Source organism: Micropterus dolomieu, linkage group LG13 (genome assembly GCF_021292245.1).
Source record: "Micropterus dolomieu isolate WLL.071019.BEF.003 ecotype Adirondacks linkage group LG13, ASM2129224v1, whole genome shotgun sequence".
In the NCBI taxonomy this organism is placed as follows: Eukaryota; Metazoa; Chordata; class Actinopteri; order Centrarchiformes; family Centrarchidae; genus Micropterus; species Micropterus dolomieu.
This window is the reverse complement of record NC_060162.1, coordinates 1,818,582-1,832,452: the sequence shown is the minus strand read 5'-3', so window position 1 is coordinate 1,832,452 and position 13,871 is coordinate 1,818,582. Positions and strand designations below refer to the sequence as shown.

The following is a 13,871-nucleotide window of genomic DNA, read 5'->3' as shown; positions in this document are numbered from 1 at the left end:
GGAACTTTGGTGATCCTTTCACTTTAAACATCAAACCAGCCAAACGTCAGCATTGTAAATTTCACTCACTAGAACTACAACAGAAATACTCGATGTTTGAGAAGAAATCTTTTTATTTTAATAAACATTATGAATGTTTCCAGAGTGAAACAAAAAGATATGGACGCTGCATTCATCCCATATTCTCAGCCCACACTCACATCATGTTTGGATTAGATAAAAATCCAACTTCAAACTGTTCCAAAGTTCACAAAAGTCCATTCTGTCCGCGGCCCATAAAGCTTCAGCAGGCCGTTTCATCCACAGTCCATGCAGTTTATATTTGTCTCGCCATCCCGTCCTCCTGCAGACGGTCTCTGCACAGTTACAACATATTCACACGTTCACGTGGACTGCGGCTGCAGCTATGACCGGCCTGCTTTGCCTTTTCTGTTCCTCCCTCCGGTGTATCGGAAACTCTTCAGCGGGTTCTTCCCCTGGATGTTCTTCTACAAGACAAAGTCAATTATTGTGGTTAACTTCTAATTTGTCTCAATATGCAGTTTGAATGTTATTCTTGGTGAAACACAGACAGGGACAACGCTTCTAAAAAGTACACTTGACAGAGACGCGAGTTTGACCACTGATAATTAGATACAGGACTGCAAGAGACAATTATATCCATTACCGATTAATCTACGGATTATTGTCTCAATTTGTTTAATAGTTTCTTCTGTAAAAAGTCAGAAAATAGTTCCCAGAGCCCACGGTGACGTCTTCAAACCTCTGTTTTTGTCTCACAGAGACAGTTTTTTTTCCATATGAGACTAAGACAACTACAAAATATTTACATTATACAACTGACAGAGATGAACTCGTTTAACCAATTTATTATTTCAGCTGTACTCAGAAATTAACATCAAAATATAAAAATGTATCTCTGAAACCTAAATGTGTGGAAATAATATAAAAATATAGTCACAAGCTTCTCCAAGCAAGGTAAGAGATTTCCATTATATTCTAACTAGTGTTACTTTCGTCAGACGAAACTAAACGAAATATATTCATCAACAACCTTTTGTTCCTGACGAAAACGAGACGGCGACAACGTCCTTCAACACTGACTGTGACTTTATTAACATGCAATATTGTTGACAAAAAAAACAAGGAGACTAAAATGTAATTCATAAAATAAAAACATTACTAAAATCTCGCTTTCTTTTTGTCAGGAGACAAAATATTACAGGCCAATTTTTCTCACTCACTTTTCACTCGCCTGGTGCACGAGGAAAACGTTACTGTGGAGGATGGAACCTCTGCTGATGAACACAACATGCTGAGGAGAAAGAGGCGCTTAGATATTTGGTCCCGTTTCAAATTAAGTGAGGCGGACAAAAAACACAGAGTGCCTAATTATATCGGACTGCGAGCAACGTGGTTATAAGATTTTTGGAAAAAAAGACTAAGAACTTGAAGCGGCATATCAAAGCTGACCACCGGGAATTGAGCTAAGTTAATGTCTCCTTTGCAATAAAAAAATAGAAACTAACATTTGAATTTTACAAAACATTTTATCTATATGTGAGATGAGTGAGATAAAGAATAAAATGATAAATATCTACAGGTGAAACTCAAAAAAGTAGAATATCGTGCAAAAGTTCATTTATTTCAGTAATTCAACTTAAAAGGTGAAACTAATATATTATATAGACTCATTACATGCAAAGTGAGATATTTCAAGCCTTTTTTTGATATAATGTTGATGATTATTGTGTATAGTTTATGAAAACCCCAAATTCAAATTCTCAGAAATTTATTATATTGTGAAAAGGTTCAGTATTGTAGGCTCAAAGTGTCGCACTCTAATCAGCTAATTAATCCAAAACACCTGCAAATGGTTCCTGAGCTTTTAACTGGTCTCTCAGTCTGGTTCAGTGGAAGAAGACCGCTGTGCAGAAAACCATCAACACCCTCCACAAGGAGGGAAAGCCTCAAAAGGTAACTGCAAAAGATGTTGGATGTTCTCAAAGTGCTGTATCAAGGCACATTAATAGAAAGTTAAGTGGAAGAAAAAGGTGCACAAGCAGCAGGGATGACCGTAGCCTGGAGAGGATTGTCAGGAAAAGGCCATTCAAATGTGTGAGGAAGCTTCACAAGGACTGAGGCTGGAGTTACTGCATCAAGAGCCGCCACACACAGACGGGTCCTGAACACGGGCTTCAAATGTCGTGTTCCTCTTGTCAAACAAAAACGTCTGTTTCTCAGTGGTCCAAAGTGAGAAGTACATATGCATGATTATACTTCTCAGAGGGCTGACATTTCTGTATTTAAAATCCTTTTTTTTTTTTTATTGATTTCATGTAATATTCTAATTTTCTGAGATTTTGCATTTGGGGTTTTGTAAATGCTCCGTACTTGTATAGTGCCTTTCTAGTCTTTTCAACCACTCAAAGCGCTTTTACACTACATCTGCATTCACCAGTCAAACACATTCATACACAGGCAGAACAGCCGCCAGGGGCAATTCGGGGTTCAGTATCTTGCCCAAGGACACTTCGACATGTAAACAGGGGGAGCCGGGGATTGAACCGCCGACATTCCAATTAACGGCCAACCCGCTCTACCTCCTGAGCCACAGCTTGTTCGAGCTCATAATAAAAAATTAATCACCGTTTACTTTCCTCGAGACCTGCGGGCTCGTCACGCTGCTCTGTAGCTGCTCGTCAGAGGGACGTACAGTTTCATTTGATCGTCTCACCTTGAAGCTGCTCTTGACGACTCCTTCCGGCTTGGCTTTTTCCTTCCTCTTCCTCCTCCTGCTGCTTAACAGCGGATTCACGGCGCCCCTCAGGGTCTCAGGAACTGAAGGAAGTCGGAGAAAAAACGATGAGTTAGCAGAGACGGACATCTCTGTGAGCGTGACCTAATGTTTACTGTGTGCGCGTCTTACTGAGGTACTCGGGCACGTTCCTCAGGTGGGGCTTGACGACAGCAGGATGCAGGTCTTTGTCGTGTCTGAGCAGCTGCAGATCTCTGGGGTTATCGTCAAAATATGTCTGAGAGACAGCAGAAACAGCCGATCAGAAAACGCCCTCACGGGTCCACCTGCACTAATCTCTCCGCAGAGTCACTCACCTTCAGTTTTTCTGAATTGAGCAGCTCCTGTTTGATCTCTTTCAGCCGGGCCTCCCTGACCGCCTGCTTGGTCACTGAACGCATCGCGTCCTGCAGACACACGATAAAACTTTTACAGCACTTAGCAAACCTGAAGGTGAACCACAGTCTGAACTGAAGCCAGCGTATCATGTGTTCTTAGCTTTTCTTATGGACACTAGGCAAAAGTAAACCGGACAGAGAAGACAGTTGATCCTGCTGGCTTTGTCACTTCACAAACATGACGAGGATACTCACCCTGCACCTGTACCTGAAGCCTTCAATCTCTTCCATCTTAAACTCATAAGGCTTCAGAACAGATTCAGCGTGATCTGAAACAAAGTAAACACGCCTTTCAGACACGTTAATGTTCCACTCAACAGTCAGAGGATTAGACGCCGAGATTAATCAGGCGGATACATTAAAACACTGGTTGTTCGAGGACTTCCTTGCTCATTATCAGCTATTACAGGTCAAAAGCGACCTCCCTTCTCCCCTCACTCAGATCATAATTTATCCTTTAGAGATTCAACCATCTTCCTCTTGAATCTGCAGTATTCTGACACACCAGGAAGAATAAAGTTCATCGTAAAAAGTGTTATCTACTTAAACTATGACACAGTGTTATAATCCATCCATCGTCAACCGCTAATCCTGCGTACAGGGTCGCGGGGGCTGCAGCCAATCGCAGCTGACCATAACATTATAATATATATTTCAATTCAAAAACGCTATATTGATGAAATGCATTTGAAAGCCTTTTTTTTTCTCGTTTCCTATTAAATACACTGCAAAAACTAAAATCTAAGTAAGATGAATTATCTTAATTGAAGGCAAAATTTGCTTGTTTTTTGTCTGATAAGATATTTCTTCTTACCAGGCGGCTTTTATGTTAGAGAATTTCACTCATTTCAAGTTTTTTTTGTCCTTAAGTAGCAAGGGAAATATTGTTGTTCTGTTGGCCGATAATTTTGCTTATTTTAAGTAATATTTCCCCCATTTTATTGCTTTTTTCCCCCCCTTCGTTTTTGAGAGCTCAGTTTTTGCAGTGTAAGAGCAGGAAAGAAGTGAGCGTCACACAGGAGGGAGGGAAACATTCAGCAGCATTAAAACCAGGTCAGCTGCAACGGCTCATTTTAAGGAGAAAGAGGGATAGTTAGTTTACAAAGCTTTATGTTATCAACATGTTGCTGTCCTGTAGCTGCAGAGTGAAAGTGTTCCAGTCGTCACTGACCTGCTGGTGACGCCCTTTCCCACTTTCTCATGGACTAAACACTAATAAAAAGACTAAAATGACGTCCTCGTTACCTCCTGCGAGGGCCTCCTCCACCTCCGACAGCAAACCCAGCTCAGTGTGAGAGATGAAGGACAGAGCCGTGCCGGGGTTGTCTGCTCGCGCCGTTCTGACGACAGGACAACAAACCAAATGATCAGGAAGCGCTCAGACAGAGGGCCAATCGGCATTCGCAAATAAACGACGGGGAGCTTCTTACCTTCCAACTCGATGAATGTATGATTCTACAGACGCGGGGAAATCAAAGTTGATGACATTGGCAACGTTTTGGAAGTCCACACCTCTGGAGACGCCGTACTCCTTGTCCTTAGTCCTTTAAAAACATCGTTCGGCAGTTATTGTCAACGTGTCACCAAAGGTCTGCAGAAACGTCTGGCTGTGTGAGGACTCAGATCAATGCTTCAGAATGTGGTGTCCGTGGTTTGGCAGAAGATTTGCATTATCCAAAGTGTGTGGGAAAGAGATTAAAGAGCCAAAGCCTCAGCACCACGTTCAAAAGCTCACTGTAAACGTCTCATCACAGAAAGAAAAGTGCCCCTGCTAATCTAAATAAACACCTCACCTCCTGTTTGCGTCATGTTACTAAATCACTGACACAGAGTGGTGTGTTCGCCGTTTCCGCTACAATTTGGTTTCTTTTCCCCACCACAGCGTTCCTTGTGGCTTGTGTGAATCACATTTGCTGTGTGTGCTCCAGCTGTACATGACGGCCCCCTGAGACAACCTGATATTTTGGTTTGCACGTTTTCCTGCTTCAGCCCTGTTTAGCTGTCAGAGTCTGAAGCTGCAGAGCACGTGGCTGCTGTGATTCGCTGCGCCAGCATTGCCAAGAAAATCTGATGCGACTCACTTTCCTCCTTTCTCTGCGGTCTTTTTCTTCTTCCCTTTGCCTGCAGTCGTCTGCGGAGCAGCAGTGGGGTCGGCCAGGCTGGTTTCGTCTGTGGCGATGATGTAGTCGTAAAACCCCTGATTAAACTGAGTGATGATGTGACTCCTGCAGACAGCCGTGTGGCGGGAAACAACAGAAGAACAGGGAATTAATTTGTTGTACTCTACTATAATCTACTGTAGTTTCATTTAACTGAAAGGCGACTTCAGCTTATATTATGTTACTGTGTGAATTTCTACTTTTGCGTCAACTTAAACTTAAAATAAGGCATGCTCATTGATCTCAGTCCGACTTGATGGCGCCATTTTTATTCCCCGCCCCTGCAGTCGCCTGCAGCTCATGTTAGACTATCAAGTCATCTCGAACGCACCTACTGTTTGTGGCAGCCTACACCAACAAAGAAGAAATGCAAACACAGTGGAACATAGAAACCCCACAGCCCACTAGTGTTGTGGAGGTGTAGCTGCAGAGCGACGCAGACACCAACGCAGAAGCATAAACGCTCACAACGGCGGCTACAGCGAAGGCTTGGTGCATAAGTATAAACTGGCCTTGACTGTATGTATTTACATAACCTGTGCTGGACGTGATGAGGACAAATAAGAGACCAAAAAATTAAAATAAACCATCTACTATTTAGTGAAACTGCAGACTTGAAGCGGCTTCTCTTTGTGAGTCTTCACCATAGAAACAAGTACATGCACAGAGGAAAGGCCTGGAAATGTAAAAGCAGCTCACCATCAGCTGTTAGACGACCTAGTGGAAGAAAAAGAGTTTCCTCTGTAAACAGACTCTCACCTGGACTGGACGGGCAGCTCCGAGTTCAGCACGCAGGCAGGAATCCCAAACTGTTCCAGAAACAGTTTGAGTCTGTAGCATCGCTCCACCGCTCCCACGAACACCAGCGTCTTGCCCTGAACCAGCCGCAGCCTCAGCAGCGTGTAGATGAGCAGGAACTTGTCCTCCTCCTCGCATTTAACGCTGTACTGCTGCAGCTGGCTGCTGTCGGGGAGCTGAGAGCCCTGGAGCTTCAGGATCACCTGGGAGGGCACAGATCCACGTATGAAGACCAAACCCTACACCGTGCAGCTGTTTCTTCTGAAGCAGAGACTTTGTAACACACAGACAACCTTTCTGAGACTGAATATGAGAGTGGCATTACAGGGTTGTGTAGCAGCAGCTCCTTTAAGGCCTGAACATCCTCAGTGAGAGTCGCAGACATCAGGAACGACTGGTAGATCTTCGGCAGGTGACTGAAACACAGCAGGACAGGTACATTTGAAGAGAAAAGACAGGCGTTTAGAATACGTGGAAAACCTGAATCTATCTCCCAACAAGTCCTGTGTGTGATGTCTCTTCTCCCTCTGAGTCTTAGAGCTTCATTGTTATTCTGACTCAGTCCCAGATAAACCAAATACTCCACGAAAATAGTCCCCAACAAATGCACTATTTCCTCCTGTTTGTCTGAGCAGCTGTTTGAGGAACAGACAGGATTTTGAGAAGTACTGAGGGACGGGCTGGTGTGTTTTGGACACACAGAATACTGCTAGCGTTGTTCTTAAATGCTGAATCAAATCAGGTGAACATAGAAGAGCTAAAAGGAGAAAGACGGCTCCAGCTGGAGGATAACGTTGCTGGATGTTACATGTTAGCCATTATCAGCACTGTGATGTGAATGTAAGTCAGGGTTGAACTCTGAGTTTATATGTTAACTTACTCTGCCCCCTAGTGACCAAACGTTACACCTACAACTGTTAAAATAAAATCTGCCTTGGCACATCTGTGCTCGTTAACTGAACCAACATCCAAAACTGCCTGTTGTCCACTCAAACCTTTTGTGCATCTTTGAAACTATCAGTGGACTTTACCGTTTCCCCCACGGAGCTTTATTCTTATTTAAACTTTATTTGTCCCTGTAGGGTAACTGGTTCTGCAGCAAGACATAAGGTGCGTTCGAGATGACTGTGGCTGATTTTCGCCGACTTGATAGTCTAACATGAGCTGCAGGCGACTGCAGGGGCGACAAGTCGGACACAGTCTATCTGCATCAGCTTACTGTGAGCTGAGATCGATGATCTCGCGTAGGGTTGGGCGAGGTCTACAATGAAACATCGGGATGGACGATGGCATCGGGTGCGCCGGTTGTCTTATGTGCATGTGTTCTCGCACAGACGTCACTCGGTAGAAAGAAAAATTGGAAGACTATTAAATTACGTTTCAAGTCACGGTGGATATTTTAAGCACAGACCAGGTAAAGCAACAGAGTGCAGATCTGCCGACGTGCGGCTCACCTGCTGCACTAAAACCTGCTCTCACAGGTTTGTGAATGTGAAAATTTGAGGGGGGAGTTACAATCACAACCACGGCCCAACTCTAATCTCGCAGAAAAATGCAGCGGAATTAGTGTGGGTCCAACTTTTGCAGCTGGAGAAAAGCAAGTGCGGCCGTCTTGCTCCCGTAAGGTTTTAATGTCACCTGACGTGGTGACGTTTTGCAGCGCCGGCGAAAGTTACTTACGTCAGCGCTGCGCAGCATGAAGTCAAACGCGCCTATAGACACAGGACAAACACAGATACATGACCAAAATACATAAAATACTAAAATGTTACGGACTCTGGATGTGCAGCAAGAACAAGGCACTCTGGCATTTCTGAACATATAAATAAATAAATAACTAGGCCTATGATTCGACAGCCATATGTTAAAAAGAAACTAACCCAGATACTAAACCTGGGGGTCAGGAGCACAGATCAACCTGAGGGGAACGACTTTTCACTCATCGTTTGCATTTTCTAATGAAATATTTTCTCCCCTTCAGGCTTTTGAAGATCCTTCAAACAGAAAGTTTTCTCATATCCACGTGGTCGACACAGTAAACGCACGTCTGTCCCTGCTCGCCTGTTCTCACCACAACAAGTTCTTCAGGTCCGCCTCGAAGCCAAAGGAGAAGAGCAGGTCGGCCTCATCTACGACCAGCGTCTCCAGGGACGAATGCAGGACCAGGTTCCGGGCGTTGAGGTGGGCGAGCGCACGGGACGGCGTCCCCACGACCACGTCAGGCTTCTCCATTAAGATGGGCCTGTTCCAAACACAACAGAAAACCACACACTGATCACGTCGCTCCAGGAGATCTGGTTTTTAGTTCGTTGTATATGAAATGTGGACGAGCGTCCCCGAGCAGACCGACCTCTGCGCCGACAGGTCCGCTTTCCCGGAGATGTCGGCCACCCGGACGTCCCTGGAGCAGTACGCCGTCAACTGTCTGATCATGGTCTGAACCTGCTGACCCAGCTCCTTGGTTGGTACCAGGATCAGAGCTCTCACGTCCTGCTCACGAACGCTCTGAAGGTAACGACAAAAAGGAAGACGTGGGTCACATGACATGTAACGAGATAACTTCTGATATATAAATAAAAATAAATGGAATTGTTTTCACTTGTGTGAGGTCAATTAATAATGTGAATCCTATTCGTGTCGGTGTGGTGAGCTCTGGCCGAAGCGAAACTGAATATAATGAAAAAATTGCCGAATACCGAACAAGTACATTCACATTTATTCCACTTATTTTGCCTTTTTTTCCCACCATTGCATAAATTAAATAATCATAATGTGCTTTTTCCTTGTGGAGAGACTATAGTCGGGGGGGTCCGGGGCCCAAGAGGGTCCGCTAAAGTAAATTACACGTGTCCATTTACTTTTAATGGCCACATGTAATATGTTTTATACTTTCTGTGAATATAATCCAATTAATCTTATTTCCATCCTGTATAGACGCCTTATTTTGAAAACCGGACGTTGTCACATGTTGTATGTGGTTCTTCACAGCCTCTCTTCAGGCAGGACTCTCACACTGCAGCACTTGTCTTTGTAAAGAGACAAACTGACAGGATAAAGTCTCTAACCTGCCTGTCAGCTCGCTCTGGTCCGTTTGAGTGGATTTACCGTAAAGGCTTTAATACGCGTGCACTCCAGATTTAGGTGCGGCTAGCTTAATCACCTTCTCACAGACGAGTGACAGAAAGACTCAAAGCGGGTCAGACTGTTGCCTTTTCTAAGAAGTCAGCCGCAGATGGAGTGGATGTGCTCGGAGACAGTTCAGCGGAACAGCGTCTGCAAACGGCCATTTTTCCGTCTTTTTCTGACACTTTAAAATGCTTCCACACTGCCGACATGTAGGACTGCACAATAAAACAATAACAATAATTATCGCAATATAATTTTTTTCAATAACAATAGAAAAAAATTTTCAATGTTTGATTTTATTCACTTGAATCATACATAAATTAGGACTTAGTTTTTTTTATTAAGATGTTTATTTTGTTAGGACTGAAAAAAGATTAATTTAACTCGTGCATGTTTGTTGACAAAGATTTTATCATAATTGTTTTGAATGTTCTACCTCAGATTTGTGAAGTGATCCACTGTTTGGCCTCAAGTGATGACGATAAAAAAAAAAACAAAAAAAACAAAGAGTTTAAAACCACAATAACCATCAGGTTTCTTCAACTTTCACTCAGGAGCAAAAATCAGCCGTTAAACGCAAAAGAAATAACGATTTGATTCTTATCGTGATAAATATCGATATCGAAAGATATGAAACTTTTTATCGTGTCCATATCGACATGTCAACGTAATTGTTCGGTAAAATTTAACCTTTTGACTCCTTAGGCCGAACACCGAAAGTGCTATTTTGCCATTTTCGGACGATTAATTTCGATGGCCGAACAATCTGTGCATCCCTAACGTGAACCCTTCGGAATCACCAGGATTTCTACGTAAATTGTTCATAAAATGAAAGAGTTACTATCATCGACGGAAATATGAATTCCAAAGTTTATCAAGAAAGTTTGTAGGAGAATGTTAAGGCCATCTGTCTGCCAAATGAAGCAGAAAACGACTCAGTATCAGGACAACGACCCAAAGCACAGAAGAACATCAGAATGGCTTCAGCGGAAGAAAATCCACCTTCTGGAGTCAGAGTCCTGACTTCAAGAGAGCAGAAGAATATTCCTGAATGATGTTCAGGTCTGATGTGCAGGAATCCAAGGTTCCACCCTGCACTGTGAATGTTTGCGTGGTATTAGTTTGAGCAGACTGTGTTTGTCTGTTGTTGTGACTTAAATGAAGATCAGATCACATTTTATGACCAATTCATGCAGAAATCCTGAAAATTCCAAAAGGCTTCAGCTACTTTATCCCGCGACTGAAAATAACGCAGCTGAATGAAGCGCACCTCGCTCTCCCTTAAACACCAGCCACGCTCTGAAATCTACAGCAGAACCCAAAGTATGTTTGTATTTCATTGATTAATAAGACCCGATGCAAAACAACAACATTACTGGCTGAGATAACATGAATATTAGATTGTACTCTGCAGGAATAATGAATTATACGGGACTTTTCTTTGTTTTGATGTCGGCGTTGTACATCAGCCGCCCTGCTCTCTAAACATCGGCATCGGTCGACCTCTACTTGTAACTTTCTATGACGGATTTCATTGAACACTCGTAAAGCTGAGCATAACGTGGCTGACTGGCAACAAACAGACCAACAGAATATGATGTTTAAGAGCCACGCGAGTATTTAGAGATGCAAACAGGCAGAGATGTTTCTACAGAACGATTAACTGATTATTAGAAACTCTTAAGTTAATCACCAACTATTTTTATAATAGATTTGAGTCATTTTTTAAAGGGAAAAAAAGTCTGAATTCTTCGGTTTCCAGCTTCTTAACTGTGAATATTTTCATTCATATATTCTCTTTGTGTTCTGGACAAAACACAACATTTGAGGACGTCTTCTTGACCGTTTAATGGACCAAACAAACTTACTGATTACTACAGAAAATAATCCACAAAGAACAGAATGATCAGTCGCAGCTCCAGATGTCCAAAATATTTCCTCCAGTATGAGAAAAGCAGGTATTTGATCAGATGGGTTAAATTAAACATCATTAAACGTCACTTCTGTTTTTCCCCCTCACCTGTTTGGAGGCCAGGACGCGCTGGATCACAGGTATGGCATAAGCCGCGGTCTTTCCGGAGCCGGTCCGGGCTCGAGCCAGCAGGTCTTTCCCCTCCAGGGCCAGAGGGACGGCCTTCTCCTGGATCAGAGTGGGCTGGGACCAACCCAGATCTGCAACCGCCTGAAACAGAACCACAAGGACTGATTTCAGAGAGCAGAGCACGGCTGAGAGAGAAAGAGAAGAGGTGAAACTAACGACTCCGGCTCAGATGCCACACATTTAATAGCCCGGTTTTTATTTTCTCTTCTGCAGGATCAGGATCTTGTTCAACAGCACAACTGTACTCGGTTGTGCGACAGTAGTAACGCAATAACTCTACATCTGGATAAACGAGTCGACTCCCCATCAGACAGTAAACACAACATAAACAGGAGGCCCCTCAACAACACAGGGCCACAAAATCATGTTACAATGTCAAACTTATACGATGTTATTCTTTGGTACATCTGGCTGCGTGATAAGGTAAAAAGAAAAACATCATCCTGCGATTATTTAGACAGATATTATGATTTAGATTTGATTTGCGATTACTGCTGTTACAATCATGAGTGACAGCATTTGTTTGGCTCTCCTTTACCAAACAAACGCGTTTTCTTACATGTGGAGAACAGAATTTGTATGCAGGAGAGTCTCTGCATCTCTACAGTTCATCTTAATTCACACATTTTTACTTCCACAGAAAAAAGCAGCTTCAGTGATTTTTGGATATTTAACTTGGCCGTTTTTGAGATTTCGATAATATTTCAATGAAGCGTGCAGCCCCTGTGGCGCACGTCCCCAAACAAACGATGGAGTTACATGAGGTGGACACCTGGAAAATGCACCGTCCCTGCAAGTCTCCACTAGTTTGTGCTGAAGCTAAATTCTGTGTTGGAGTAAAACCTCCGCAGGAAGTCTCGCTGATCTTCACGAGGCCGGAGAGGTTTTATCAAGGCAGCAGCTGGACAGTCACGCAGAGACGGAGGCGAACTTCTCCGGATGCAAACAGCTAAATTAAAGAAAGCTTCACGTGTTTCTTCTGTTTTCTCGCCCGCTGACGTGTTGCTGCGCAGCCGCAGTTTCTGTCCTCCAGCCGCTCGTTCAGCCTCTTTACTTCACATTTAATGACACGAACACTTCGTTACCTTTAAAAGACGGTCGTCTAATCCCATTTCATGAAACTGAAGCCTCTCAGCTGCCATTTCTCTCTCTCTCTCTCTCCTCACCACACTGCTCACACGTGCGTCGCAGGAGATGTACGTCACGTTGCCTTCACGTCCCTCCGCTCAAGCTCCGTGTTTAGATGATTCTTCATTTATTCTTCATGTTGGTTAGAATAAGTCCCAGATTTTACTCCGTTAATCACAACATGGTTAAATCTAAAAGAGACATCGATACAAACCGGTCTTTCTGCGAAAAGCACCCAGAAACAGTTTTATTTTGGCTGCACATTAAACACTGAACATATTTATAGAGATTTTACATTAATGTGGGAGCTTTTCTAAAAGTCAAAGTAAAGAAAATGATGGCAAAACTCCACATTCATAAATATAAATTCTACCAGCTTGTCTTTTTCTCTATGAGGTTGTACATCCTGTCAATTTAATTTCTAAATTCAACGACAGAAAGGTTGTGACGACTGTCAACATAGGGTCCCCTTTTAATATCTTTATGTAATATAGGCTACCCCCGGCAAATATTTTATTTTATGTATTTGTATACTGTTATAGTACCTTTCTATGCCACATGTAAGCTGTATTCCTCTTTTTGCTATAAAGATTAAAAATAAATACATATATCAAGCTCAGTGTACTCGGGGACTATTCCTATGGGTTTCACTTCACGGAGAAATTAATCGGCAGAAAACCTGCCTATTATTTATTATTATCTTAACAAAGTGAATTCCTTCAAAATCTTTATTTGAATACATCCAGTGAAAAAGACATTACAGAGATTTAGAAGTTATATTGAATATCCTTACACTTTCTGTGAACTACAGGAGGAAGTTGTTTTTGTTTTCCACTGTATGTACAGTGGAATATTTTGGTTGAAGGTTCAACATTATATAATAAGAAAAAAACTGGGCAAACAATTCAATTTCAGGATAAATACATTGAGGAATGAGCAGAGGTAAAAAGATAAAAAATATTTTCCACACTCCAAACCACATTTTGGACACTTACTACATAATTTTAGCACCACGATCAAAGACATTAAAAATAAGAAGGCAAATTATGTCTTTGATAAAATTCTCATGGACCAATGAAACATTATTTTGAATCTACTTTACTCTCTTAATGTCCTGTTCTTTCTATTTTTCCATAAAACAACAATCTATTTCAAAAAGCCCCGTGTTCTTGTTTCCCTTTTTACTGAAACGTTTGACTAATACCTGTTTAATAGAAACGAGAAAAGAATCTGTATAGTTCCATTAGAGTCAAATCAAATTTATTTAAAGTGTAAAATCACCAGCTGTGTGGTCCCAGTACACTTTACAGAAAACAGAGACACATAAAGTTTGCAGAATTGGATAAAAAACACATAAGAAACAC

General features: G+C 42.4%; 1 protein-coding gene across 4 annotated transcripts; it reads right to left on the bottom strand.

Moving 5' to 3' along the window:
* Positions 1-95: 95 nt before the first annotated feature.
* On the bottom strand, positions 96-12,611 carry ddx56 (DEAD (Asp-Glu-Ala-Asp) box helicase 56). 4 transcript variants are annotated; one of them, XM_046066971.1, is made up of 15 exons: positions 12,465-12,611; positions 11,299-11,460; positions 8,503-8,657; positions 8,224-8,394; positions 6,478-6,568; positions 6,114-6,355; positions 5,277-5,420; positions 4,626-4,739; positions 4,441-4,535; positions 3,391-3,464; positions 3,115-3,204; positions 2,930-3,035; positions 2,738-2,841; positions 1,245-1,315; positions 96-488 (listed from the first exon to the last, which is right to left on the bottom strand). In XM_046066971.1, the coding sequence occupies exons 1-15, from the start codon at positions 12,519-12,521 to the stop codon at positions 461-463; spliced, it is 1,704 nt and encodes a 567-aa protein (XP_045922927.1). In that variant the 5' UTR covers positions 12,522-12,611; the 3' UTR covers positions 96-460. The 4 variants fall into 4 exon arrangements, with proteins under 4 accessions (XP_045922927.1, XP_045922930.1, XP_045922929.1 ...); XM_046066974.1 differs by lacking the exon at positions 12,465-12,611 and adding an exon at positions 12,152-12,425; XM_046066973.1 differs by lacking the exon at positions 12,465-12,611 and adding an exon at positions 12,223-12,425.
* Between the last annotated feature and the right edge of the window lie 1,260 nt (positions 12,612-13,871).

Excerpts from the sequence above, each read along its gene's own strand:
- ddx56 (XM_046066971.1), bottom strand. The coding sequence starts at position 12,521 with ATGGCAGCTGAGAGGCTTCAGTTTCATGAAATGGGATTAGACGACCGT. Across the intron at positions 6,356-6,477 it reads AGCTGCTGCTACACAACCCT|GTGATCCTGAAGCTCCAGGG; the intron begins GTAATGCCACTC and ends GTGCCCTCCCAG. Across the intron at positions 4,740-5,276 it reads ACCGCAGAGAAAGGAGGAAA|GACTAAGGACAAGGAGTACG; the intron begins GTGAGTCGCATC and ends ATGTTTTTAAAG.